Here is a 27,413-nt window from a genome sequence, read left to right as displayed (position 1 = left end):
TTGGTGATATTGTACAACACTAATTCTCCCCTCTATATACACCTCTGCACGTATGCTTCATCTCTAACCTAGCAGGAGTACTGAGCTGCTACTAGATCTTGTAACCCAACCCCACTGGGTGGAATTGTGTACACATGTCTTGTAGCTTAATGCACCCAATCCCAACATGGAGAGTGTGCCTTTGGCAAAGCAATTCCTGCTTGATTTGGTCTGGATTACAGTTGATGTAGAAGGTGTTGTCTCAAAATATGGTTTTTTCAAAGTCCTTATGTTGAAAACTAACTCATACAGTAACATTCAGTGGGACTGAAACTACTGAATTTGCTGAGTTCTTCAGATATCCAGACATCTTCAGACTACAGTTTCTGTAATGGACTTAATGGTAGTTATGGCACCTCTACTTTCTACAGTTTCTCACTCTAAATTGACAAGCCCCTGCTGCAGTTACTTGAATGGGTACTATAACTGATGATTTGTATACTTTCACAAATGTCTGTGAACACTTATCTGATTCTGGCCTAAAATCTGCATCTCAACATTTGTTCATACCTTGGAGTTACTGTCCTCACTATCATTGTTCTCTCTTTTTTTAATTGATAAGAGAGCATGCTCCTCCTGGATGTGGTTAATGAAGTGCTTTCAGTTTAGTGCAATAGGGATAGTATCATAGCTTGATGAGCCTCTCCCATTTTCCACCAAATTCAACAGAATTTTTCTTTACAACTAAATCCAAGTCAGCTGGGGTCAACATTTTTCATGTTGATATAAGCATCAAAAGTGGAGAACCATTTTATTTACACTAATAAGTAGAAGGATTACTCTCAACTCATAGTCTGTGGTTGCTTGGTGGCAGTAGCACGTTCCTAAGGAGTGTGTGACAATCATGTAAGAAAAGCAAGTCTGCTGCATGTGCACTTGTTTGCATCCATGCTCTGGAGCCAGATCTTGAGGCTAAGTGTGTACCACAGTGTAACCACAGTGAGGCAGCAGAGTGAAAGGAATTGAAACATTCAAAATACTTCAATCTTTTTTTCTTCCATTGTACTGTTTAAGTTGTGTTTTGGTATTTCTTACTGTTATGATCTGAGTTTTATGAATTTACTTTGCAATGACCAGCCCACTTGAATCCATTGTATCCCCAGTAACAATGTTATTCCATTGTTTTATTATTATTTCTTTTGTGACAAGAATCCATCATGGATTTTTTTCTGTTAATTTTAAAAGAGACAGAAGTTCAACAAAAGTCTGCATTATTATTACGCACCACTGCACCATTGCACAGTTGAAGAATCAATCTTGTTTTAAATTTACATAATCTCACCCTAGGATTAACACATTTTTCCTAGTTTATGTAAAGGCAGTCATGACAGCAGGCATAAGGGGACATGAGAGAGGTTGTCTTTGCGGAGGACATTTTTGATTCATGGTAGTTAAGTTACATCTTGCCAAAGATTTGTGCTGTTCAAGCTATGTAAAATGAGGGAAAATGCCTATATTAAATTTTTCCCTGGGTGATGTACAGTCCCATCCTGCTGTAGATTTATTAGTTTGTCCTATTTTATTCTTCAAAATGCTGTGTAGGCATAAATAAAGAGTTGCCTATCCAGAATTGTATAGGAAGTCCTTGGCATATTTTACTAATGAAATCTGGATAGCTATGCATCTTTGTCCTATGCTTTCATCACAAGTGCATCCATATTTTCTCTTTTAATAGAACCTTAAGTGAGACAGCAAGAGAATTTATAGAATTATGGACTCTCTTTATTTTATCCATCACATTCAGTATTGTTCCTCTTCTCCATTCCTGCTCTTTGAATCTTTGCTTCTTAATATTCTCACAAGGTGTTGTTTTTTTTTTTTAGTGACTCTGCTTCAATCTGGTTGTTTCTATCATGGTATTTATATAACTCCTACCTCCTATTGCTGTTGTATCTGAACAGCTCACAGTCTTTAATAATATTTGGTGGAGAGGTACAGATGATAGATTTGAGTTTTGTTTTAGAGAAATGAAATTCCAGGTATATGGTAATCTGTGGCAAGGATATTTCTAGATCTAATTTATGCATGATGAAAAGATTAACAGAGATGTTTTTCAGACTAATTTGGTTATAAGATAAGCTATTTAAACAAAGTGTGTTCTAATTCTACCAAGAATTCAATATCATAGGATGAAGAAGAAAAAAACAAACCAACAGGATGTGTCTGCAAAATCAGGCTCTTCTGTAAAGTTTGAAATACATTTGTCAGGATGAGGTCATATTAGGTAACCATTTAAATTTGGACTCCTAGTGCTATTCTGATGGGGGGAGAATAAAAAACAATCTAGGAGCTGACTGTGTTGATTTTTTCATAACTTCATCACTAAGAAACTGGGAGATTACTTAGTTGTAGTGGATCAATGCCTTTGTTAGAGTGGATGATGTACCAGAGGGGATTTCTAAGCCAGAAGGCAAAAATGCTGGATAATACATTTAAAAAACAAAAACAAAACAAAAGTTACCACTTTTAACGAAAATATAATTTGTCATTTACACAAGCTTCTAGAGAGGAAAGTGTTCTGGACTTCTCCCTCCAGACATTGGTTTTTCTGGAAGATGTTCATGTTTCTCACGTTTCTAGGCTCAGTAGAAGGATGACTGAATAAAAAAAGTCAGACTCTGAGATAATTTCTTGGCCTTGAAATGTACGTAACTTTACAGATATTTGCCAGTTAACTGAACTTGTTTGTTTTTGTGCTGAAGCCTAGAACTGATATTAAGCCTTCATTGCATCCTACTGCCCACTGCTGGACTACAACCTCTGACATTTACCTGGGCTGTAAAGAAGGTTATATTTTGGCAATTGATACTGAGAAATGCAGTGCTTCAATTATTCAACAAAAACCTCTATCTGGTAAGAAATAACTGTTGTGTGCTTTATTCATGTAGGGAGGAAGATGGAAAGGAACGAAGAGTTTTTTGCTTTATTCTGTTGCGTAACCTAGAGAAATTGTAATGCTGTACTGGAGAGCCATATGAAAACCATTATTCCTTTATTAACAAAGTAAACATTTCAAAATTTCTGTTGATCTTCTAAGTCTTTAGCACCCTTTAATTGGCAGTCATTTTTCTCAGCCAAAAAAATTTAAGAAGCTATGAATACATTAAAACCATTTGATAAAATGAACAATAATTCCAATAACCTATATCTTATTAACAGCTTTATTAGATTAACTTTCTATTGCTAATATAGCAACTATACAATCCTTTTATGGCTAGTTAAGTACAGTAATTTATTTGCTCTTGCAGGACATATTTTGGATTCTCCTCATTTGGTATGTTAGCTGATGTTAGAAGATATCTTTGCAGACTCATGTTTAGCATGATGTTGATTAACAACACAACTGAATTTAATATAAAGTTTCTTAATATAATTCTTGAAGATCAGCAGTTACATAAAAAATTTTCTAATGAAAAGAAGGCTGTAAATACAGTTAGGCTGTTGTAGGAGGTATGAACCACAGAGAGTGAGCAGAAGATGCCTCTGGCTTAAAACAAAGCAATTTACTTTTAAATTATTCTAGAAAGCTTGGCACATCTTGGATTGATTGCAGCTTGCTAAAGTAATTTGTCTCCCTAATGTGCATTCCCTTTTTTTTTTTTTCATGGGCACCTTTGGCATGCTGGTGAGTGAACTTTCCTGGCAACAGCAGCCCATTCCATACTTTTTTTTTCTAGGAACCCTGAAGTCTCACCCCAACTCCCTGCCTTATACTACCCATTTATGCTCATACAGAGGGCTTCCAAAATGGAGAACAGTTAAATGTGGGCAGCATAAGCAGTTCTGGCAATGGCACCCTATACACTATTGTCCTTTGCAGGGACGGGAGTTGTCAGTCCTACTGTGCACATGTAGTTCAGTGGTTTGGTCAGATGGTAAAAGGAGCAGTAGAATGTGCTGCTCCTTAGACTAAAAGTGGGCAATATGACATTGCACACCAACATAGAACATTTTCTCTGATCAGTGCTGACTTAGAGTTAATAGAGAGGCTGACAATAATTTCGATCTTTTTCCAATTAAAGCATTATTTCTTAAAGTGAGGCAAGTATCCCTGACTTTTCCGGAGTACTGTATCTCTGTTCAGTAAAGAAATGCTGCTCTTAAAAAAGATAAAAATAGAAAATCCAGCATTATTTTTCCACTTTTGAAATTGTCAGTTGTAAATCAAATCAAGAGCTGGAAGTCATCAATAAGAAAAGATGAGGTGTAACTAGATTTTTTTGTCTATTCAGTAGAAAGCAACAAAAATATTTGTCATCTGGGCTTTTATTTGGCCTGTACGTTCTTCTTTGTGTTCTGTCCTAAAACTCTAACAAATGTCTGTAAGCATGTTGTATTGAAGCTTCTACATAATTTAAAACATTTAATGCTTCTGTTTAGCAGAATGCGTAAGTGCATGTCCAACTTTAAGCACTTCTTTTTATAACTGTCAACTGAACCAGAGAAAGATGGGTCAACAGTTGAGCTGGATGATTTCAGTGGTCTTCTCCAAACGTAATGATTCTATCAGTGTATGAAAGATTGTGCCTGCTCAGTTGTACAAATGACAGAAAGGATTAATATGGGGAAAGAAAACACATTTTTGTCAGTATACTAAACCCAGCTTTCTGTTCAGTAGACTGGAATGCAACTGATATTTAGTGAAATATTGACATATAAACAAGGTTAATGATGTAAATTGTTTTCTCTTGTGCAGAACAGATACGTAAAATATCAGACATGTTGGACTACATTCGTAGAGAAGTACAGAAAAAGAAAGGTATTTCTATATTCCAGTTAAGCTAGTAGATTTTTAGGCAGCATCAGTAATAGCTGAAAGTAATAGTATGTGAGTGTAGTTGGAAGTTCTGCTTAGATGAGCTCAGATCACCCTGGCCTCTACAGATTGATGACAATCATTATGTGTGTCTGATGAATAACTAATGGGCTTTCTGTTAATAGCTGAATGAATAGCCTCAGGAAAAACAGTGGCAGTGAAATAATTTCTGTTCATTCTAATTTAGATTGGAATAATTGAAGTTAGAGTAATTTCTGTATTGCTTAATTTTTATAACTGTAAGAACTTGTAATTTAGTTGAGTTAGGGTTTAGGGGGTTGTTTCAAACACTTTGAGTTCCATAGTACAAAAAAAAAAAATTATATTTTAGAGGAAGTTCAGCACAAGGCCACAAAGATTAGCAGAGAGTTGGAATGCATGATGTAGAAAGATGGGCAGAAAGAACTATGTTCATTGTGAAGGAAAAGAGGGATTTTGCTATTGCTTCAGCTTTCTATTGAAAGGTAGCAGAAAATATGGAGCCAGATAGGTAAAGGATATAGTTGACACCAGCAACATTTTGGGGTAGATAATAGGAAAAAAATTATCAAACTGAAGGAGGTCAGATATTTGGACAGGTTGCCCAAATAAATCATAGAATTTCTTAGTAATATTCAGACGTCAGCTGGATATTACTCTGAACAACGTGTTCTAGCTCTGAAGTTGTGTCTCAGTTTGAGTTGGCCCTGTGCTGAATGGGAAGGTAGGTGTATCAGAGGACTTCTAGGGTCTGTTCCAACCTAAATCACTATGTGATTCTCTTACTGACAGACTTAGTATATTTCTTTGTAGCTGTTCTGCAGCATTTACAGAATTAAATGATTTCTCCAATCAGTTTCTAGTTCAACAGGCCACAGTAGTAATGTCACTTCAAATTATGTATACCCACCTTATCCTTAATTATCAGAGCACAAAGGTCTAGAATTACATAGACAGTAGAATATTTTTACTCTCAAATAATCAACTCTTCCAGATTTAATGCTGAGATAGTGTTCCAATAAGTTAAACTTTTGTGTTGGTCTTCTGCTCTTAGGTGGCAAACCACAGGCTCTGCGAAGAACAGTTGTGTTTACCATGGCATTTTGTAATGAGGGACTGTACACAGCTGGAATTGTAAGGCATCCTTCATGGTCTTTACTTATTAATATGATGTCAAAATCAAAGAATATTCATATTGAATACATTCACAGAGTTCGCTTCAAAGACAGGCTAGAAAAAAAGTGGAGGGTTGCAGAGCTGTAACAATTCTCTCTGGCATAGTGTGTTCCTTTTTAAGGCTTGAGACAAGAAATCAGAAGGGGGCAGGATTGGAAGAGATTCCACTTTTGTAGTCAAAGTGACAAAAGAGGATAACCTATTTTTAACAAAGAACAGCACTCTACAGGAACAGAAAAGAAAGATGGACATAAAACAGGAAAGTAGAGAAAATGGCCAGGAGAATTGTCTATTTATTTTGTGCAAAATCTACTTCATCTTTTAACCTAAACTCATGATGCCATTGTTCATTACTGCTTAGAAGTAAAACAGTTCTTATACTGTCTTTAAAAAAAAAAAAATCCCAACAGTATGAAATCTTAAGTATTAACTGATTAGTCCATTCTTATCAGATGTGAACTGTTACTAAGACTTGTATTAAGGATCACCTCAGTGGATTTGTTATTCAAAGTAAGAATCCTTTGAGTGCAGATGTAATAAAGGCAAACCAGATTGTTAGAGATTATATACTGTTAAAAACTTTACTTTAGAGGTTTTTAGTAGTTCTTGCTGTGAAGTTTGCCACTTAGAACTAATGTGGATTTATACTTTTCTGCACAGGAGGGCGTTTTATACTTTTATCATATCAGAGATCTCCAATATGAGATGAAAATATGTACTGACATCTCAGAACCCATATCTACCCTCATATTCTCTCCTGATTACACAATACTTCTGATTATTACTGATCAGGTATAGTATTTGAGATAATAGCAGAATGTATGAGATATTTCTGTGATGCTATATTTATGTGTTGGTACTGCTAACGTGATTGTGTGAATCTGTGAAACTTCCATAATGCTATCCCACAAGTAAAACAATTTATACCAGCAGTAAACTCGGTCTGTGCAGTGTTTCTAACAAAAGATTGGAAGGATTCTAATGAAGCATAGAACAACTGTCTTCTACAGATGGTTCATTATAAAGTACAGTTGATTCTTGTAGTAAGACAGAATGGGGTGTTTAAAATCATTTTATTAAAGAAATCTTGAAAAGAAAAATATCTAGAAAATCTGACTAGCTGAATAACTACCAAATGATCTTCAGCAAGTATAGGTTAATAAAATCTGTAAAACTCAGCTGTATTCTACTGGGCACTTTTAAACTAAGTTTAGAAAGAAATAAAAATCTCTAAAGAATTAAGCTCAGGAAAATGGATATTTTTGTTGAAGTGTTTGAAAGCTTTTAATGAAATGTTTCATAGCTCTGTGATGGATTACTATTTTTTATTTGTCAGGGGACAATCTATTCTTACGAACCTGCCCACGGTGGAGAAGCTGTCAAACTCCTGAATGCATTCAGCAGTTATTTGCTGGCTGCTGATTTTCTTACTCTAGGGGACAAGTACTGTGTGGTAAGAAAAGGCTTTTTTTTTTTCTATTTAATGGTGAGGTTTTTTTAGGAAACCAATATATTGCTAAGGCACAAAACCAACAGCCTTAAGGAGACTGGGTCTGTCTTGATTTTTGCTTCAGTGGTATGAATACCTATTAAAAGAAGTAAATGGGGTCCACTCAGGTATAGCCTATAAAAAAGTGTAAAAGAAATTTCCTTTGAGTGTAGGGTGGATGCAGATTGCTAAAATTGTCATACTCTTTCTGCTGTTGATTTGTGTGACTCACAGTTTGTCTTTGAATATAGATGCAGAAAGTGAATTCAATTTAGAGAATAGATTTTGGAACACGGAGTTTCCTACTGATCCTTTCAGCCCTCAGCATAAATTGGAACAGAAAGAGTTGCCTGTCCTGGGTCCCAAGACAAAGGCAACCTTACTAATTGATCTGTCCATTCTGAAAAACTCCTTGCTTTCATGCTGTCTTTGATTCATGCAAGACATGTATTTTGTCAGTAAGCCTGATTTGTCCCCAGGCCATTATTTCTTCATGTAGGCAGTGTAAAAACATTGGAGTCTTTGGTTTATTGAATCTGTTTCTTTGCTAGCGCAGGAATGATACATTTTATTTGCTTCAGAGTAAGTAAAGTGAGGATTGATTGGCCTCTAGCAATACTTTACTGTGAAATTATAAAATTTTCTGTATACAAGCAGATTAAGCACAATTATGTTATACATAGTTTTTTTCATGTGAGAAAGTGAAGAGCTCTTCTTTGGGACTTTCCTATGCAAAGAAAATTTGGAGTGTTTTTAACTGCTGACTGAGTGTCGGGAGTGCTGATATTGATCTGTTTTGCCCTGCATTGTCTCTTTCTGCTTAAAGACCATTCCTACAGCTGCAGCAATTAAAAAAATATATTTTCTTTGCTCTTGCAGCAGCTGTACTTAAAGTAAAAGCCAAATAATTCCAATTGAAAGTGGGAACTCTTGATCTGTTACACTGAGACATTAGCTAACTTTATATTCTATAGAAAATCAATAGCTACTTCCAGATAATGTGGTTATTCCACCCTCCTCTGATTATGTTTTTGTCTCTTCAAGTCTGTAACAATTTCAGGTGGAGTACAAATTTGGCTTCTGGAAAATGGGACTTGCCTCAGCATGCTAAACCTTGATATTGAGGTACACACTAACTAGAAGCTTATGTTGTAAGAAATACTTAAGATTTTCATTTTAATATTTCTGTTTTATACTAAAATATTGCTCAAAATCAGATCAGCCAATTTTGAGAACAGCTAAATAAAATCTTTCAATAACAAATGAGAGATTTTATAATATATTTCAGAAGATTTCCTTGAACTAGACACAAATTTAACTCAGGCAGAGAGCAGAGAAGGCATTTCAGCCTGATATTCTAGTGTTCTGTTTTTAAGAATTCATTTGTAAATAATTTTTATGGTATTACTTTACTAAATCTGTATTTTTAATGTGTGTTAGAATTGACAGGAAATTTTTCAAGTGTATAAGAACTGTCTTGACTGATCTAACTAAGAAATTTTAGGAAATGGGTTGATTTCAAACTGTTAATATTTTGTCCCGACTTAAAATGTATTCAAGTACTGAAAAATCCTGTGGATTTTTTTTTTGTGGAATAGATAATTATATTTTGATAAGTAGATATAGAGCACGAGGGGAAGTGCTGATGATGTCTATTAAAATCCGGCTTTCTAATAACAGTAGAGAGTTAGAGGTAAATCACATTGATTTTATTCTCTGAATTTTAGAGAGTTGTAAATACTAATAGCAGTTGCATACTAACTTATAGCATAACGTCATACATGATATGGAGCTGTTAAGTATTTTTTATTTCTCAATTAGGCAACTGCTATGGCTTGTTGTCCCTCTTCAAACAGTGTTGCTGTAGGAACGAAAGGGGGTCAAATCTATTTTATTGACGTTACCAAAGTTGAAGCTCCACGGGTTGTTCACAGAAGTTGTCTTTCCAAATTTCCAGTACTATCTTTGCAGTAAGTATGCAGTAACAGGGGCAGGAATAGTGTCAAATAATTGCTTGAATAATGCAGTTGAATAAAATTTTTGAAGTTTTTGTTCTAAAAATGTCAAAGTAAAGTACTTTAACAGTTTAAATATTTGTTTCAGCAATACTTTTTTTTCTGAATTACTTACAAGAGTACTAATACCAGGATTTAGATGACAAAAATATAATATTGTATTTTTAATGAAAGTCAAGGGAGCACTAAATACGTTGATGCATAAAATCCTTTCTGACAGATCACTCTATGGAGTAATTATATGCAGTGTCATGTATCTGGACTTAGAGGGTGATTTCTCAATGAATAAAAATTCAAGGTTTTGTGAAGTTAACTTTAAGCCTTTGAGTCATCCCTTCTTACATAGTAGTTCCTTTCCTTACAATTATTAATAATTCATTTGCTCACAGTTTTGAATTTGCCAATCCTCCTATAAGTATCTTTTGTGACCTAATAGTCTTACTCTTTATTGCTGTTGTTTTTCAATAATCAATATGTGAGAGTATTTTCATTCTATCTTAAAAAACAAAATGGATTTGAACTGCTAAACATTAATATAAATCTGCTTGTTATTGAGAGAGTCAGATGGAATCTCTTTTCACATTTACCTAATGTAAAACACCAGAAATAGATACAGAAAGCAACTTATTAAAGGGAAATCAATGCAGATACATGCTTAATCAAAATAATATGAAAATGGTTTTACTTGAAATAATTGAACTTCAGAGGAAGTTGATAAAATAGACTACCTTGGGGTACTCTTAGCTTTAGATCACATACCTGCTCAATTAGTGCACTCATTGCACACACATAGCACTGGCTCTGACTGTAAAACTAGAAACTGAAATTTCAGTTGTATTTATGCCCTCAAGGAAGTCAGCAGCTATGAGGATGGAGTTGTGAACAAAATGTTACCCCTGTATTGACTGTATTAAACTGTTTTTGGAATATAACATTCAAAACTGGGTTTGTACTTGGTTTTTTGTTTTCTTTAGTTATGATCAGAGTGGCCAGTTCCTAATAGTTAGAGCTATGGAAGGATATATCTTCATTCTAGATGCTCGGCCTTCAAAATTATTCCAAGTTCTTGGATATGTAGGTAATACATGAAACAACATTAATTACATCATATTTTCACTATTTGTTGTGTTTTAAATATACTTGCATGTCAGATTAAGCCACCCTCCTTCAGCTACTTATATTCTGGGAGGACTAAATATAAAAATATTTTTCCTATCAATTTCCAAAACTAATTATGTAATTATGTGCTGGTAAATCTCTTAAGATCTTTATGGCTGACAATGTGAGGAATTACACTAATTATTGATAGATCATGACGTCTGAGTGCAATCTCTTGTTACAAATGCCCACTACTGACCTCTTTAACATGGGGACTGCTGGAATTGGAAGGTTTGGCGGTTGAAACTGAATAGTTAAAAATGATGAAATTTTAACTTGCAACAAAAATTGTTCTGTAAATCTATTTAGGTAGTCTCTCAATTCCAGTAACATACTTCTGGCTCATATTTGTGCATATAGATTGTCATCTTAATTTAAGTCCAACGGACATTACTTTATGATTTTAATAGGTTTGACTTCCAGGATAATACTTGGAAAGTTCATACGTTAAACTGTATTTAGAATTACATCTCCTTAGATAATCTAAATATGCCTGATAATGTTCTCATTTTCTGTGTGATTTCTTAGAACCAGACATTTCTTTGCTTTATTTGGTGGTTATCAGCAAATTGCCTCAAACTTGCTAAAGTTCAAGCTAGATGTAAACTGAGATTTAACTGTTCAGTGTAACCAAAGCACTTAAGTGCTCATCAACACTTCTGAAATCAAGTTGTGGCTTGTCTGATTTTTTAATGCAAATTTGAAACAGTCTAGTTATGCAGAGCTGTATTCTGAAAAGGGGTCTCCATTATGTTTCATGTAATATCTCAGTAAAAATAATGTTACCATCATGTAGTAATAACTGGTGTTTCAGTGTTGGCAGGTGAGGTGCTGAGTCTTTCAGTAGTTTCTGACTTCAAGAACAACGTAGTTGAAGTGATGGTGCTTCTTAATGTAGCAGAGATCCAACAAACAAGGCTGGAAATCTTTTGCCTCTCGTCAACACTCATGGAAGGTATGAATTGAAATATATATACTTTGTGATGCTTTTCTAAGACTAGAATATATTATTGCCATTCATTACATAAAATACTAGCAGTCTTAATCTCTTCCTTCATCTCATCTGTACATTCTTCTGCACCACCATTTCTCCTATGGCTGCCTGGAGACTTGAAGTCAGCTGAATTGTTTCAGTAGAAATACTGTGATATTTGGAACAAAATGCAAGGAAAGGAGGGAAGTATCTCACATGTAGAATCAAAAAGCAACCACCTTACTACTACTACTATTATTGTTATTGTTGTTATTACTACCATGTGGAAATGCCCAAAGTCAGCCACTAAGAGACCTTGTGCTTGTCATTACCTACATGCAGACTAGTATATCAGATGTTCAAAGTGGAATCAATCCCACCAGCCTCTTCATAGAATTGTAACAGATATTAGTTTGTTAAGAACATGTTAAAGTTGATATTTCTCAAAAAACAATTGTTCTTATAGTTTTTCTAACTGGCAGAAATTCCACTGTATTTATAAAATATTAACTTGTATCCCAGTAAGGAATGTTACAGAGAAACATTCCATGAAAAGCTCTGCACATTGTTGAAAAGGGAAGAAATAAAGAGAATTAAGAATGGTGCACTTCAGTTCATCTGCTGAAAATCTGGGCCTGTGTATCTGCAGTGTGCAATGTGCATACTGAGATATTAAAATTAGAATATCTATTTGTAATATGGGGAATAAAGTGAAGGGAACCTGTTAGTGTTTCACTAAATTGGGTATCCCACACTAAATTTTCAAATGGTCATGCTTGGTTTTATATGTGCAATTCTCAACTGTATAATGAGTCAGTAATTCTTCTGTGCACATCTATAGTATTATAACACTTTTAAATGAATCTTTTTTTTTAAAAGCAAATAGACACAAAATGGACTCAACTGCTGCAAGTGATCATAGAACTTGTAATTATGTCTGATATTCTATGAATGCATTGACTTGGGGCACTTTCTGGAATCAAATGTAAAACTAAATTAATAGCTGTGGAAGGACTTAATGCATTAACTTCAATAATGCACAGAGTAGGTCAGTGTTGCACCTGGTGTCCTCATCACACAACCGGTGTAGGATAGTGTACTAACAGTAGTTGTCAATGACAGTGTGAAGTTCCACTTTTGTCTCTTCCATCCTTGAATTTCCAAGTGAGCAATACTGTTTGAGGTTTCATTCATGTCCCTGTCATGTTACAGGAAAAAAAGTAGTGTATATCCATTATTTACATCATTCTACTTTTGTATCATTTATACTAGATGCCACTGGTGACTAGCAAAGCCTTTTGTGGAGAAAAATGAGCTCTAAGTAAGCCTAATGCCAGATGTTCTAGTTATTTACAAGTAATTTTGAAAAGGCCTTACAATTCACAATCTTTCTTAGAAGTAATCCTCAATGATAGTGTTTTCTTTAAAAATACATTAGACTAGTTTTTAACCTAATCATAGTCAATTAAATTGGAGTATGATTTTTAAAGTTGCTGAGAATCTACATTTCTTGCATCAGTCTTAATGTCAAATGCCTCTTGGAAGCTCAAATTAAACAACCAAAAAGAATATAATGCCCTTTTGAAAGCAGTGACATGAGCCTCTGTGCAAACTAGTTTGCCCTGCTCATGTAATACCTAAAAAACTGGTTAAATCAGACAAATTTTTACTCACTGTGACTGAACTGTTGATAGTACTTATTCAGAACTAATACAACTCTCTTGGTACATCACTTCAGTGTGCTATGTTTGCAGTTAGTGTTTGAAGCTACAAATCTTAACTCATAGTCTCCTTGAAAACAGCTCATGCTTACTCTCTGCTGAGACTGTTTGGTTTGCATTAGTGGTGGTGATGTCTCTTCCTCTTTATTTCTTTTATCAATCTTTTAGGAATTGATAAGTATGTTAATGATCAAGGAATGCTGAATGCTAGTGCCATTAAAAAGGAGCAGTATGATCTGGAGTACCCTTTGAGTTCAGCAGTCAGACTGAAGGATAACATAGTGTATGGCTACTGTACCTGTGCACCTTTCATCTGTAAATACAATCTCTCTAAACAGGTAAATTCCCAAAAGTTGTTGTACTTTGAGTCATGGTGAAGTACCAGCTAGGAAAGGTCATATATGAAGTAAATATATGGGAGGGCATTAGCTAAGAAACTTCTTCTCTACACTTAAAGCATCTACTCCATCCTTAGATATCAATTTTCAGTATACTACTCAGAAGCCTGGCATAACAAAGATCTTTGTTTTATGAAAGAAAAAGTCAAATTCTTGTATGTAAAACTCATGCAGCTTGCAGGCATGTGATAGACAACCCACGAAGCTATTGTTAGTCTCCTCAGAATGGCATGGATATGTCAATTATTCTAACTGCTGCTAACATTGTTTGGTTGACAGAGCATTTTGGAAGATCCACCAGTATTTTTACCAGAAAAGGTAATTCCTAGCAATCAGTTTGGATCAGGATTCATCTGTTTATCACCCAACAGCCGATGGCTGGCATCAGCAGCAAAGGATGGTGTTTTGTTCATCTATGATACTTCCACTATGGTAGGTGGGTTCTTAGGCACAGGCTTAGTTTGGTTTTCACCTGAAAGACCTATGAGAGCTTCTTTATTTCACAGTAAACTCTTATTCACTTTATATATAAAGTTTCAGAAAAACTTTTGTTGAACACGAATTGACACAGCAATTGTTTTTATATGAATGTAAATATGATCACATATACTAATTTTCTTCTCCAGTAAGTTTTTGGATTTAAACATGAGTTTACTGATCTTCTTTGTCTCCTACAAAATCCATATACAACATTATTCTTACATCTAGTCAAAAATTATAAACTCGTGAACTCTAGTATTTTATATACTTCATATTGGCATTTCAGATAAACCTTTATCTAAAAATAAAAAACAGTATAATTTACAGCCATAATCCATTAAGAAGTTATATTTGATGAACTGTTTCTGACTTTTCTAGGAGATACTTGCTCAAAACTATTGTCACTCATACGAAGGAGGGGGAATCAGATCTATGATATTTTCACTAGATGGCAAATTCATCCTGGTCAGTGGTGAAAGTGATGGTGCCCTGGTGTGTCTGAAATGGAAGTATGTATAAAGTGGCAGAATAATATTGATGGTATAAGTTCTGGGATCTGGGCAGACTAATTTTTGCATCTTCTTGTGATTCTGAACTTCCTTTTGGTTAGTCTCAAAATAAGGAGAATTGAATTGAGTTGTTGGGTACAAAAGTCACTCCTTTCTACTGCAGAGGTCTCCCCAGCTCATGGCGTTGTGGAGAATGTTTTGCAATTTGTGTGTGGTTGCGGTACAAGGTATGAGTATCTTCTGATAAACACACGTATTACAGATGGTGGGCTTCTTGTCACTTTCAGATAAGCCATCTGAAAATTTCTAATTCTATAGAAACTTCATTTAATTCTAGAACACCAACAACATTGAATCATAAGTAAAAACACTGCAAAGGCATGTTTAAAAAAAATTAATAAATGTGTTACAGAGAACATTTTAAAATTCCTCAATTTTCATAATAAAATTTCACAAAAAATATCAATTCCTTTACTATTTAATAGGAAGATAGAGGAAATTGAAGGTAAAGAAGCTGACTTTCACTGGCAGTCTCTTCTTACTATACTGAACAAGTCAATTTTGGATGAAAATGCTGTTTTAACGTGTATGGCAGAATGGCAAATTGAGTCAAAATCCACATCGGAATCAGTTCCAGAAGAGAAATCTAAGGTATTTTCTTAATTTTGGTGGGAAGAAAACATGGTCATTATCCTAAAGCTTTATTTAAGTACTGTTTTAAAAAAAAAGAAAAAAAGAAAAATCAATTCTAATCTTTTTATGTTAGTAGAAGAATACCCGTGGCAGGTTGGCTATGGTTAATTATTAATTTATGGAAAAGTATTACCAAGAAAATTGAAGTTTATTGGAAGACAACTTTTGTATCTTTGCTTTTACTTGTTGTTTTTTCTCTATGAAGTTATGTCATTCACAGTGTAATATTACTGCTATACACTGTGAGTTGCTTGTTGTATGTTTTTCTGTTGAAATAAAGCAGGGCAGTGATTACAGAGTTTAGTACAGTCATGCAATTATAGTCAAAAGTCTTTGCATAATAGCATAGATTTGCAACGATTAGGATTAGGTAACGATTAGGAACTAAATGTACTAACACCTTCTGGAATTTGATGGCAGTGTTGCTTCTAATGTAAGTGAATTATTTATTTTCATTTCTTGTTCCCTTTCCTCCCATCTAAGTACTTGGGATGCATTTTTATATCTTTGTTTCCAGAAGTCACCACTTGAACCTTCCAGTGCAGCAGTGACAGAAGATGGAAACTTTACAAGTTTGCATTTAGACAGTACTAGTGAAATGACCTGGTTATGCCGGAAAACAGAGAAGGTATTTTCATACCAAAGATTTCAAAAGCCAGTAGCCATTTTAGGTGCTGAATTATATGCTGTAGATGAATGTAGTTTCTAAAAATGTAAAGGATTTAAGGCAGACACCCAGAAAAACAGGAGCATTAAAGACCAAAGGACCATCTCTACCTATGGAGCAGACTTGATTACCGGAAAACTTTCTGCCCTTAGAAACCTATGAAGACATTTACTTCCAAAAGTGTCAAAATGTTGCATAGAAGATCAGTACGAGAAACCAGGAAGGTGCTCTCTTCTCAGGAACCATAATAACAAATTCTAAACACTATTAAATAATCAACAATATGACATAAATTGCTAAAAAGACCCCTGGGATTTATTTCAGGTTAAGGGTGAGGTAAGGGTGTTACGTAGCCAAAATAAAAATGCATGATGTATCAGTCTGTAGAGAGCAAATTAAATGCTTTGGGAGCCTGTATTAAGTATAGATTTTTGTTTATTCAGAAATATGAATTTATGGATTCTAGCAGGTTGTTTATGACTTGAGCCAGAGCAGTGTGTTTTGTCCAGATTTTGGGACTGAATGCATCTGAGAAATGACCTTTCAAATTTTGATACAGTTTCACAAGTGGCAGATATCAATGCACCTGCCACTGAAAGTAGAATCTTCTCCATCCCACTCCCCGGTGTGCATTCTTGTTTCTTCTTAAATGTCACCACTCATGTTTTTGTTTCTGCATTATAATTTTTTGACAGATCCACGTGACTGAGCATCCACAAAACTTCCATGTATAATTATTTTCTAGGTAGAGGTGATAAGAAGCAAAGTTTAATGGTCCTAGATTGGTGTAAGATGCTTGTTAATGATTTAGGAAATTTGCATCTGACTTTTAGAGGATGATCTCCATCCAGTATAAGAATCATACTCCACTTTCATGCAATCAGTAGCCACCATCTTACATAAAGCTGTAAAACTATCATAGAAAGCAAGTTCTGGAGTTAGAGAGCAATTGTGTGATTTTCTCTAAGAGATGAATCAGGAACACTGTAGCAGCAAACAAAATTTCTCTGCTTTGAAAACAAGTAGCAAGTGTTAATTTACTTTAGTTTTTATATATCCCACTGAAAGTGCTTAGTGATAATGAAAAATCTAAGGAATATACCACAGCTAACAAGTTCTGGGAGTAGGCTTTACCCAGTTCAATGTGCCTGTAATCATTTCACTTGTGCTTACTTCTTTCTTATATATTTTAAGCTCTTGCTGTGCAACCAGTTTGCAATGTAACCTGGTTGTACAGTTTTTCTCTTGAGCAATTGTAAGAGACATCCTCTGAATTAGCATTGTCTGTTTCACTTATTTCCCTCTAGCTTTTTGTTTTCTGTACAGATAATGTTCCTTTAAATTGTTTCAATGTTTTCTTTTTTCTTTTCTTGTCTCTTTTTTGTCTTTCAACAATATATTTGTATGTTAGGTCATTAGAGAAGAAACTGAGAGGTTTGCCAACCAGAAGAAAGAGCTTCAAATGAGAATTAAGAAGCTGCATAAAACTGTGAGTTTCTTAAAAGGGTGATGACTCCCATACCAGTTTGTTGTTGATTTTTTTTTTATTTTTATTTTTTAAGACCACTTACTTTATGGCTACCAGCTCCAGTGCTCTGTTAGAGTCCAGACATTTTGATTATCTCTAAGGATGAAGACTCCATGAGCTGTCTCAGCAACCCATTGCAGTACTCCGTCACCCTCATAGGGGGAAAAAAAAAAGCTCAGAACCTCTTGTGTTTCAATTTGTGCCCATTGTCTCTTGTCCTGTCACTAGGTACCACTGAAAAGAGCCTATATTTATAATGTATTTATATATACTGATAAGATCCATTCCTCCCACCTGTTTCTTGAGTCTACTTTTTTCTAATAGAGATTGATGACTATGTTGAAAAAGAGGGTTTTCTGAGAATTTGCTCTTTCAGTGTTGTTGAGCTTTTTGCATCTGTTGTAGTTTCCACAGAAATAAATAGGAGGCATTACTTAACTAAAATCATTTTCTCTGATATTAAGTTTTGTAGTTAAAAATAGCATCTTATCTATGCATGTTCAATTAATTTGTTTCTTATGCTTATTTTATACGTAAGATCCAGAAAATGATGCATGAAAATGAACAGGTGCCAGACATTGAGAAACTGGGACAGCAGGAATTCAACCTGGATGTGGAAGAGCAGGAAAGAGCACAAGTAGAGGCTGAACAAGAAGTGGCCAGGGTATGATAGAAGGGTGGGGACAGGATGCAGTGGGGGAATATTCTAAAACCAGTAATGAAAATTAAAAAGAATAATTGAAGAGCAAAAGTCTTAAAATTGCTGTTCACTGCTGAGAAGAAGGAAAAAAAAAGTATTTAAAATCACTTATTGAAGTAAGTAAAGCTGTTTATCCAGACACTGCTAATTGGAATATGATCTATGCCAGTAATTGTAGTTCCAACACTGTGTCCTTGGGAACATTGCTTAAGTTCTTAAAATTATTCCTGTCGGTATCATGTGATACAAGTTTTTGGAAAAGGTAGCTGTGATAGTCCAATATGATTAAATATTAGTAATTCTTTTGATTTGTTGTTTTTATTTCAGTAACTTGATACAAATCACCTGTTTTGCACCACGTGTTGTTATTCTATGTTCTTTATCTTGAAAGATAAGGGAGAAGATTGAAATGGAGATTTTAGCTAATTGCTACTTGCAGGATGTTATCAAACATGAGTGCTGGGATTCCATGTGTGTAAAAGGACGGGCAGTTAAGGTAAACTCGGGTTTCCACCTAATCTTCTGCACTAGTTTATTCCTTCCTTTAGGTGAGACAAACTAAATAGCTGTATAACACCTGTCTGTATGGAAAGAAACTTCTTCCTGGGATTTGTACAAATTTTTCATTATCACTTTCTCTGAGCCTAGCTAATTTTATCTTCCAGGGTTGATAAGAATGCTGATAAGCAAATAAATAACTCCTTAATTCCTTGATCTCAAAGAATATTTTCATACAGTTTTCCTAAAGGTTTAGTAAATATTATTTTTCTGTGTAGTTGGTATGACTTCTTAGTAGCAGCAAAATTTAATATTGACTTTTGTTACTTTTGAGCAGAGGGACATTAATTGTACTGAATTATCAAAACAGTGATGAAAGACCAAGTCATTTTTTACAAAAATCTAATTCTGGTAGAATTCCCTGGATAGAGAGGCTGTATCCATAAATTGTTAAAGGGAAGTAAGAAAAAAATAAGATTTAAATTTAAGTCAAATATTTTCACTACCAAAAAGGCAAGTGATTTTTGTCTTTTTTTTACTATGTCTGCTATTTTATTCCAGATTAAGAAGTCATTGCGACTGTTTAGCATTCATGTATTAAATTAATTAATGGGTACCTTATGAAGACCTTTCTACTTTGCTTTTTGTTTTTGTTTTGAACAGTGTTTCCATATAGCTTGTGAAGTGGAGAATTATCCCCTGAAGAAACGTGATGAAGAAGAGCTGAGAACTTTGGAGAAAGTTCTGCACTTAAGGAAGATTGAAGCAGCTAATCTTAAGGTTACAGTCTCTTTGTATAATCACAGAATTGCAAGGATTGGAAGGGGACCTCTAGAGATCTAGTCTGACTTCCCTGCTAAAGCAGGTTCCCTAGAGTAGATTACACAGGAGAGTGTCCAGACGTGTTTTGAATATCTCCTTTGAAGACTACACAACCTCTCTGGGCAGCATTTCAGATCAGGATGTTCTGAATAGGCATTTTAATTCTTCTTTACAGGGATACATTTCTTGCTGTAAAAATTGTCCAGTAAAAAGATACGGAAAGATGAAATGCGTTTTTACTCAGAACAAATACATCAATATTACAGAACTGTAGAGTAGTTGAGTTTGGAAGCATCCTCTGGCAGTCATCTGATCCAACCCTCCTGCTTCAAGCAATTTGCTCTGGGTCATGTCCATTCAAGTCTGGAGTATCTCCAAGCATGGTTTTCTGTAACCTTCATGGGCAACCCATTCCCATGTTTGACAACACTTACTTTAGAAATGTTTTCTTGTATTTAAATTAGGTTTACTATATTTTTGATGTGCAACCATTTTCTCTTGACCTGTCAGTGGATACCACTGAAAGAAGTCCTGTTCTGTTGTCTTAGGTCCCCACTGTCAGGTTTTTATACTCATCAGTAAGATTTCCCCTGAATCTTCTTCTTTAGGCTTAATAATCCCAGCTCAGCTTCTTCTCATATGTTAGGTACTTCAAATTCTTAATTGTGTATGTGGCTCTTCACTCAATTTGCTCCAATACATATTTGTGCTGCAGAACCCCACAACTGGGACCCAGTATTCTAGATATGATCATTATCACTTATATTATTTTGTTTCCTGGGCAAGGCTTAATTGCTGAATATGACCTCTAGAACATTTTGTACAAGTACCACAGGTTTGTGTGCAAAATAATACAGTTTTATTTTTGTAATATTCAGGTTCAGAAAAAAGTTCTTGAGACTAAGTCTGAGACTATATTATTTAAAGAAGAAGAGAATACAGAAGAAGTCATGGCTGATGATACTGCATCTTGCTGCCTGGTTGGAAGTCTGAGTTCTCAGTATGGTGCAGACACATCTATACTTTACCACCAATTGGACTTGCACTCCAGGGAGCAGAAAGTCAATCAGATAGTATTACTGAAGGTGACTATAAACTTGTGTTACTGCAGTGACACTGTAATATCTGTTGGTCCACATAGAAGTCACAGCCACTGTTAGATTCTGGGCATAATTACTGCACAATGGAGTGTTGCATAGGTCTCTGATAATGAAAGCTGGTAATTGCACGTGATGCAGTAGAAGCTCCTCATAGATTCATAGAATGGTTTAGGTTGGAATGGACGTTAAGACCCATCTATTTCCAATACCCCTGACATGGGCAGAGTTGCCACCTGCTATATCACAGTGCTCGAGGATCTGCACAATCATTCAAGAAGCCTTGAATGCTTCTAGGAAAATGCTTCCAGCAACTTACTTGCGAAAATTCTTTCTATGCCTTACCATCCTCTGAGAAAAATCCAGGATTGCCCCAACCCAAGCGCAACAGCTTGCACTTGGCTTCCATGGGCCCACTTCTCAAGCCTCTGTATGACATCCCTTCCTTCTACTGCGTCAACTCAGCTTAGTCCCACAGTCTATGTCATTGATAAAGATGCTGAAGACCACCATGTGGACTTGCCAGCTTAAGTCTGGAAGAAAAAATGTTTGTACAAAACTGGTAATCCAATTGGAGGGTTTTTGTATTTGTTCAGTAGGGTTAGAGTTTGTATAGATGAAGCTAGCTTGCACATCTCAGCATGCTCTCTGAAAACATGTCCTCTTTACCTATTACGTGCTGCTGAACTAAAGAGGATTGGGTGGATACTTAAAACATCTTATTTCTTTTCAAACTTACCACGCCTTCATTAGGAGAGTTTAATGTTTATTTATTATTCATAACATGAGATTCTCCTACTACTTATACTCTTGCCCCAGTGCATTTGGTAATAAACATGATAAAAAAATTGATTTCTAGTGATGATAATCTACAAAGGTAGAAATGGTTAAACTAGCATTAAGTGCTGCCTCCTTAGAGCTCTTTGAGGCTGTTAATGCTAGCAGAGCTTAGTGATTATGCATTATAATATATGAAATCTGGTAGATATACTGATGTTTGAAGTAGTTGAGGGAGAAACACATGGAACGCTCATCTTCTAAATATAAGCTGGGATTTAACAAGATCATTTTACTATATGGCTTTAAGGATGCATATTCTATCTCTAATTGTTGAAGCACTTCAGTGAGCTTAGTGAATGACAGATGACTGGCTAGGTATTGAGTAGAACCTTTTTTCTCCTAGCAGCACTGTACTGTATCTGCCCTCCTCCCTTATTACATCCTAACTCACTGCTGTATTAGCAATCAATTAAATAATCCTGGACACAAATATTCATTGTAATAGAAATTGTAGACATCTAAGCAACTCAGAATATAAAGCTTGATGATAGGACTGAAATTCTTTTTGTGTTTCGGTTTAAGTTGATGCAGCAGGAGAAACATGATTTTCCTTCTTTATATTGTACTTTTCTTTGCTGAGGTCAATTGTTTAGGGTAGAGGAAGGATTTGTCTATTAAGGATATATGCTTTTAAAAATCATTTACTTATGGATGTCACACAGAAAATCACATTAACATATGTCAAAATTACAAGCTACAATACTTAAAAATCAGGCAAGTGTGTACTTAATTCTGCTCCTTCACCTGTGTTTTACAGTCTTCAGAATTGCGTAATTTTTTACTTATTATTTGAAGCACCTTCCTTCAGACAAAGACTGCAAAAAATACAAGAAGGCAGCCTAATTTCTTTTATTTTGTTTTGGCGACACTGTTTCTTTCGGAATCTTTGTTAAATGGCAAATATGTAGTAGAGAAGGAATAAAAATTTCTAGTAAAAAAAAAAGTCACTAACTTGAACTCTGCCCTTATAACAAGGAAGAATTAACAAGCTTCCCTGTCACACATACAAATACACACACCCATGATTCTAAAGTAGTATTATTTATGGAAGAAAATGACCTGTGCAGCAATGCTGTTTCTCTTATTTGTTTGGTTTTTTTTTGGTATTTCAGGACATCATTTACAAAGTGAAAACTGCTTTTAATAAGGAATTTGACCTAGTTGCTCAACAAAAGGAGCAGGAAATAGCACGAATTAAAGAAAGAAATGTTAAGATCCGAGAAATCTTGCAACAACTTGACCTCCAAGTGGAAGTGTGGGAACCAGGTCTTACATGTGATGAGAAACCAGAGCAGGTGCTCACTGTTAAGGATTCAGAGGTATCTGAAAAATAAAACTTTCACGTTCACCCACACAAAAGCAGTTTTCTGATTCTTTTTATTTCTAGCCATTGTTTGTACTGAAAAGCATTAAAACAGATAGTGTCTGTGTACTTAAAATCACCCCTCTGGCTCTTTTTCTTTCCTTCCTCTCCCTTCTCTTTCCTAAACTTTAAAGTAGAAAACCCCTAATAAGTCACTATGAAATGAACAAAATACTGAATTAAGCTTTTAATCAGTCGTAAATGATGGTAGAATTTATCCTCGTTCTTGGTTGTAAGGTTTGAACTGGTCTGGCAGAATAACTCATATAGGTGAGAGTTTCTCTGATTTTTCTTCGGTCTCTGAGCTCAGCTTCTAGGCACTTCAGCACAGTTAGTGATGTACTTCTACATAAAGTTGATTATATATAAATAAATAATAAACGCTCAAAACACGACTAATATTAGCTAAAATGATGTAGTTCATATTCTAGCATTTTTGAATATAGCTTTTGAAGCTGTTCTAGAGAACAGTTTTGCTCATGATGTATTAAAAATTACACCATTTTTCCAAATGTTTTTAGTCCATGTATGATAATGTTCAAAGAAAATGTTTGGAAATTTGATAAAAACATGATTTCCTACTTTCAGATTAAAGCTGAAAAATACCTGACTCCACAAGAGAGAGAGAAAGCAGAAATGCTGACTAGACTTGAAATGGAAAGACACCTTGCTTCTCTGGTACTTAAAGTAGCATCCTTTGTACTGAACAGGCCACTGTTACTCATTCGTCTTATTTAATACTGCTGTGGAATATACCACCAATGTAGTACAGGAGAATAAATGTAAAAATGCTAAGTAATAATGAAATATGCCTTTTCTGGCTTTTTTTCATTTACTCGCAGGTTACATAGACCAGCTGAGTGAAGAAAAGATTTGGTGTTATGCTTCCGGTTGTTAAAAATTTGCTTAGTAGCAATGTAAAACACCATACTGGGACACTTGGGACTAGAAACATCTTTAAATTATGCTGCCGTTTAGTCAAGCGCTTTGGGCTTAGTATAGCATGGTTGAGATTCTCTGACTTTTCTTCAGAGATTGCTTTCCTTTGGCTTTAAAATACATCTGTGAAAAGCCCAAGATGGTTTCAGCCCCCAAAGAGATGGACAGTAAGACAGTGGCACTACAACTTCCTTCATCCTAGCCTGCCAACTGGGCAGGAGTAGTCTATGCATATGTAATATTTCTAAAGCTGCCAAAATTGCAGTTTTAGTAAGTTATCTGGTATATTATCATCAGGAGAAATTCTGAGACTTTTAGTGTATTTCACATGCACCTTCAAAGAGCATTAGTAGTGACACATCCAAATCCTATTTACGTTCTACAGGTGAACTGTACTATTACTATTCCCCAAACTTGCAGCTAATACACTTATTGTGCATTCTTTAAATATACATATTCTTCATTTTTCCCAGGACAGTGAAAGACAGCGTGCTCTCAATGACATGATGGGTGGAGTTCTAGAAGTCACGCAGGAAGATATCTTGAAAATTGTAAGCTATGTTTCTGCCATATCATTTAGACAGCTTGTCGATTTCTAAGTAAATGTGAATCTCAACTAGCAAGTATTTCCACTCTGTGTAATAAAAGAAGTTTAGAGAATTGTAGAATTATGTTATTGTGTTATGTCTAGGTAAATTCCAGAAGAGGTCATATAGTGGCCTCAAGTATGTATGACTCTACTGCCTGCATTTGGTCATCAACACTTGTTCCTATCACAGTGGAAAACTGTAAGAACATGATCTAGTACTGTCTCTGTAACAACTGTTTTTTGAGGGGGAGGAGTCTATTACCCATGGCTGTGTTTTTACCATGTTCCATTTAACTCAGCAAGGAAAATTATTAGACTAGTAAAGAAAGGAAAGATTGTGAAGGAGTGTCACAGAAAACATAAAGGGCAGACTTGTGCTCTCTTCCTAGGATTGATCTCTTTCACAAAATTAGAATTGTTCTTAGAGATGGAGTTAGAACTGGGAATGTGTACAGAAAGCATATATCTTGTACTGACAAATAGTATATTTGAGTACATCATACTTGTATTGTACAAGATCCACTAGAAAATTCCTGTAAGTAACTAGTGAAGAGCACGATCATATATATGCAGAAAAAGCAACAGAACAGAGAAACAGAACATTCGTGTTGCTTGGATTTACGTCTTGAACCATAGCTACCAATACTACCTTTTGTTAAAATTGATCTGTATTCTTCTCTTCTAGTGTGCCGATGGAGTCATAATACTGCTTTTGAAGCATGTTTTTCTTTAATACTTTCAGGATATTCCTCCACCTTCCTTTATATCCAAGCCTGAAGATGAATGGAATGATCAAGAAAAGAAAATATTCAGTGAATATGAGGAAAAAGTCAAAGAACTGAATGAAGAAAAAGAAAAGTATAGAAGGGTAAATTAAAATGAGGAGTGGTTTTGTTAATGAACAATGCTTCTATTTTTGTCAGGATCTGTTTCTAAAATGATACTAATAAATAGAACAAGTGAATAACAAAGATCATGTGATGTATTAAGTAAGTCATAACTTAAACAGTAAAAAAGGCAGTCTGTAGTCATAACAACTTGTATGTACCAAAACTAGTGATATTTGACAAAAGATACTTTTCATTTCCAAATATACCAGTATTCCTAAAATGTTTTTTTTTCAGGTTGTATTCCTGGAGTTGGTGATACAAATGCACAAATAATGTCATTTCACCTTTGAAGTGGTATTTGGCAAAACAAACAAACAAACCAACTATGTAGCCTGGCAGTAATCTCCTTTCAAGATGGAAATGCATAGCTTCATTCCCTCAGACAGCTCTCATTATTGTTAGGATAGATTTAAATAAATTTTACTGCGGTCATCAAAATACTACTTCCAGAATGTAGCTGTTGTTTTAATAAGACAAAATACGGAATCTTAGCTTTTTTTAAATGGTTGTTCAGAGGAATACAAAGTTGTATTTTAGTTTTAAAAAAAATTAAGTAACTTATACATCTTAGTTGCAATGAAAGGGAGGGAAAATATCTTTTTAACTCTTTAAAAAAATGAAAACAAGTTTTAAAAATGGCCATACTTCAAAGGTAAATTAAAATTTTAGTTCAATACTCTGATTTGATTAATTAGAACTATTCTGTTTACTGTTTATGCATTAGTGATATTGGATGGCTCCGGAGCACTTCAGAGCCTTAGAAACTTACAAGAAGAAAAGAAAACCTTTATGTTGGAGAGATACTGTTCTATACTATGCATTCTCCAGCATCCTTCAGTATACTGTATAAGAGTTTGTTCGTTCTTACCTGACAAAACATTTGTTCTTCTTCTGTCCTTCTTTTCCCCAGACACTGAAAAATGAATTGGAGGAACTTGAAGCTTCCATCCAGGAAACAACACAAAACTTTGATAAGACTGTGTGCAAACTCTTTGAAAAGAAAGTGAATTTAGAGAAGGTCGTCTATCAGGTATGGCAGAGAACGTTAGTTTTTCATCTATACCTCTGTGCTGCAGAAACATTAATAATTTTTATTACAATCTTTTCACAGGAAGAACTCAAAATTGTCAATCTCATTTATTCTTTACTGTTGGATGAGGAGTTGGATAGTAGGAAAGCTGGACTTAGTCATTTCCTGGTAAAGAAGCAGAAAGAGAAAGTAAGTTATCATTTGGAATGCTTAGGAAAAATATGTAATTGCAGTACAATTTCTTCTGAAACTGTTCTTTCCAAACCACAATTTTGCTATGACTGATTTTCTGACAATTTATGGAGCAGTTGACATTTTCTTAAGATGTACACAAGACATACATTATAAACACGTATGGTTTTGAGTAGCTAGCTACCTTTGTTCATCTTGCATTCTTTGGTAAAGCTTCATACATTGAAAAGGGCATGCTGTTATGTGTTTGTTATACGCAGTATTTTTTAGTATCCAGTATCAAGTTGACAGGACCAGTAATGATGCTATTTACATTAGAAAAATGCACACAATGAATGCTTAGAGGAATCACATTTTTTGCTGCCTTGGCTAATGTAGTCCAGGGCCACGTGACTTGTATTTGCCAGTTCAAAGCATAGGTAGAGGTAGCATGGATATCTGACCATTGAAGCAGAACATAGCCAGTGGTTATAGACTTATCAGTGAATTTCATCTCCTGAAGAGTTTGCCAGTCCTTGCCAAACCATATACCAGTCAACAAAAAGACTGGGGAGCACAAATAGAAGATTTGGATTTCAGAACTACAAGTGCTTACTGCCCACAGCACTGCTTTTGTTTGACACTTGTGATTTTCTGCCAAACCCATCTGACTCATGTGATCTAAGCAGTAGTCTGCAGGGTGGTTCTCTCTCACTGGACAAAGTTATCCCATTTGCCCACTTTGTGGAAGTGTTCCTGAGTCCACAATGCTTCCCCATGTCAAACCTCTAACTCATCCTGTACAGATCTCTTTGATTGGAGCTGCAGGCAGC

General features: G+C 35.0%; 1 protein-coding gene across 5 annotated transcripts in view; it reads left to right on the top strand.

Moving 5' to 3' along the window:
* The window catches only part of CFAP43 (cilia and flagella associated protein 43), a 47,560-nt gene that overhangs the window by 11,221 nt on the left and 8,926 nt on the right, over positions 1 to 27,413 (top strand). For all 5 annotated transcript variants that reach the window (XM_031597512.2, XM_090145454.1, XM_090145455.1 and 2 more), the window contains 25 exons: positions 2,742 to 2,892; positions 4,736 to 4,798; positions 5,889 to 5,968; positions 6,671 to 6,802; positions 7,347 to 7,463; positions 8,544 to 8,624; positions 9,321 to 9,469; positions 10,489 to 10,592; positions 11,487 to 11,627; positions 13,535 to 13,704; positions 14,044 to 14,196; positions 14,623 to 14,753; positions 15,239 to 15,404; positions 15,964 to 16,074; positions 17,525 to 17,602; positions 18,180 to 18,305; positions 18,733 to 18,837; positions 19,503 to 19,619; positions 20,540 to 20,746; positions 22,711 to 22,917; positions 23,550 to 23,639; positions 24,374 to 24,451; positions 25,232 to 25,357; positions 26,290 to 26,409; positions 26,491 to 26,598. In XM_031597512.2, the coding sequence (XP_031453372.2) occupies positions 2,742 to 2,892; positions 4,736 to 4,798; positions 5,889 to 5,968; positions 6,671 to 6,802; positions 7,347 to 7,463; positions 8,544 to 8,624; positions 9,321 to 9,469; positions 10,489 to 10,592; positions 11,487 to 11,627; positions 13,535 to 13,704; positions 14,044 to 14,196; positions 14,623 to 14,753; positions 15,239 to 15,404; positions 15,964 to 16,074; positions 17,525 to 17,602; positions 18,180 to 18,305; positions 18,733 to 18,837; positions 19,503 to 19,619; positions 20,540 to 20,746; positions 22,711 to 22,917; positions 23,550 to 23,639; positions 24,374 to 24,451; positions 25,232 to 25,357; positions 26,290 to 26,409; positions 26,491 to 26,598 (3,111 nt within the window). The remainder of the gene's footprint in view (positions 1 to 2,741; positions 2,893 to 4,735; positions 4,799 to 5,888; positions 5,969 to 6,670; positions 6,803 to 7,346; positions 7,464 to 8,543; positions 8,625 to 9,320; positions 9,470 to 10,488; positions 10,593 to 11,486; positions 11,628 to 13,534; positions 13,705 to 14,043; positions 14,197 to 14,622; positions 14,754 to 15,238; positions 15,405 to 15,963; positions 16,075 to 17,524; positions 17,603 to 18,179; positions 18,306 to 18,732; positions 18,838 to 19,502; positions 19,620 to 20,539; positions 20,747 to 22,710; positions 22,918 to 23,549; positions 23,640 to 24,373; positions 24,452 to 25,231; positions 25,358 to 26,289; positions 26,410 to 26,490; positions 26,599 to 27,413) is intronic.

Source organism: Phasianus colchicus, chromosome 8 (assembly GCF_987193195.1).
Source record: "Phasianus colchicus chromosome 8, bPhaCol1.hap1.1, whole genome shotgun sequence".
In the NCBI taxonomy this organism is placed as follows: domain Eukaryota; kingdom Metazoa; phylum Chordata; class Aves; order Galliformes; family Phasianidae; genus Phasianus; species Phasianus colchicus.
Note: the sequence above shows the minus strand (reverse complement) of the source record. Positions and strands in the feature narration are given on the sequence as shown.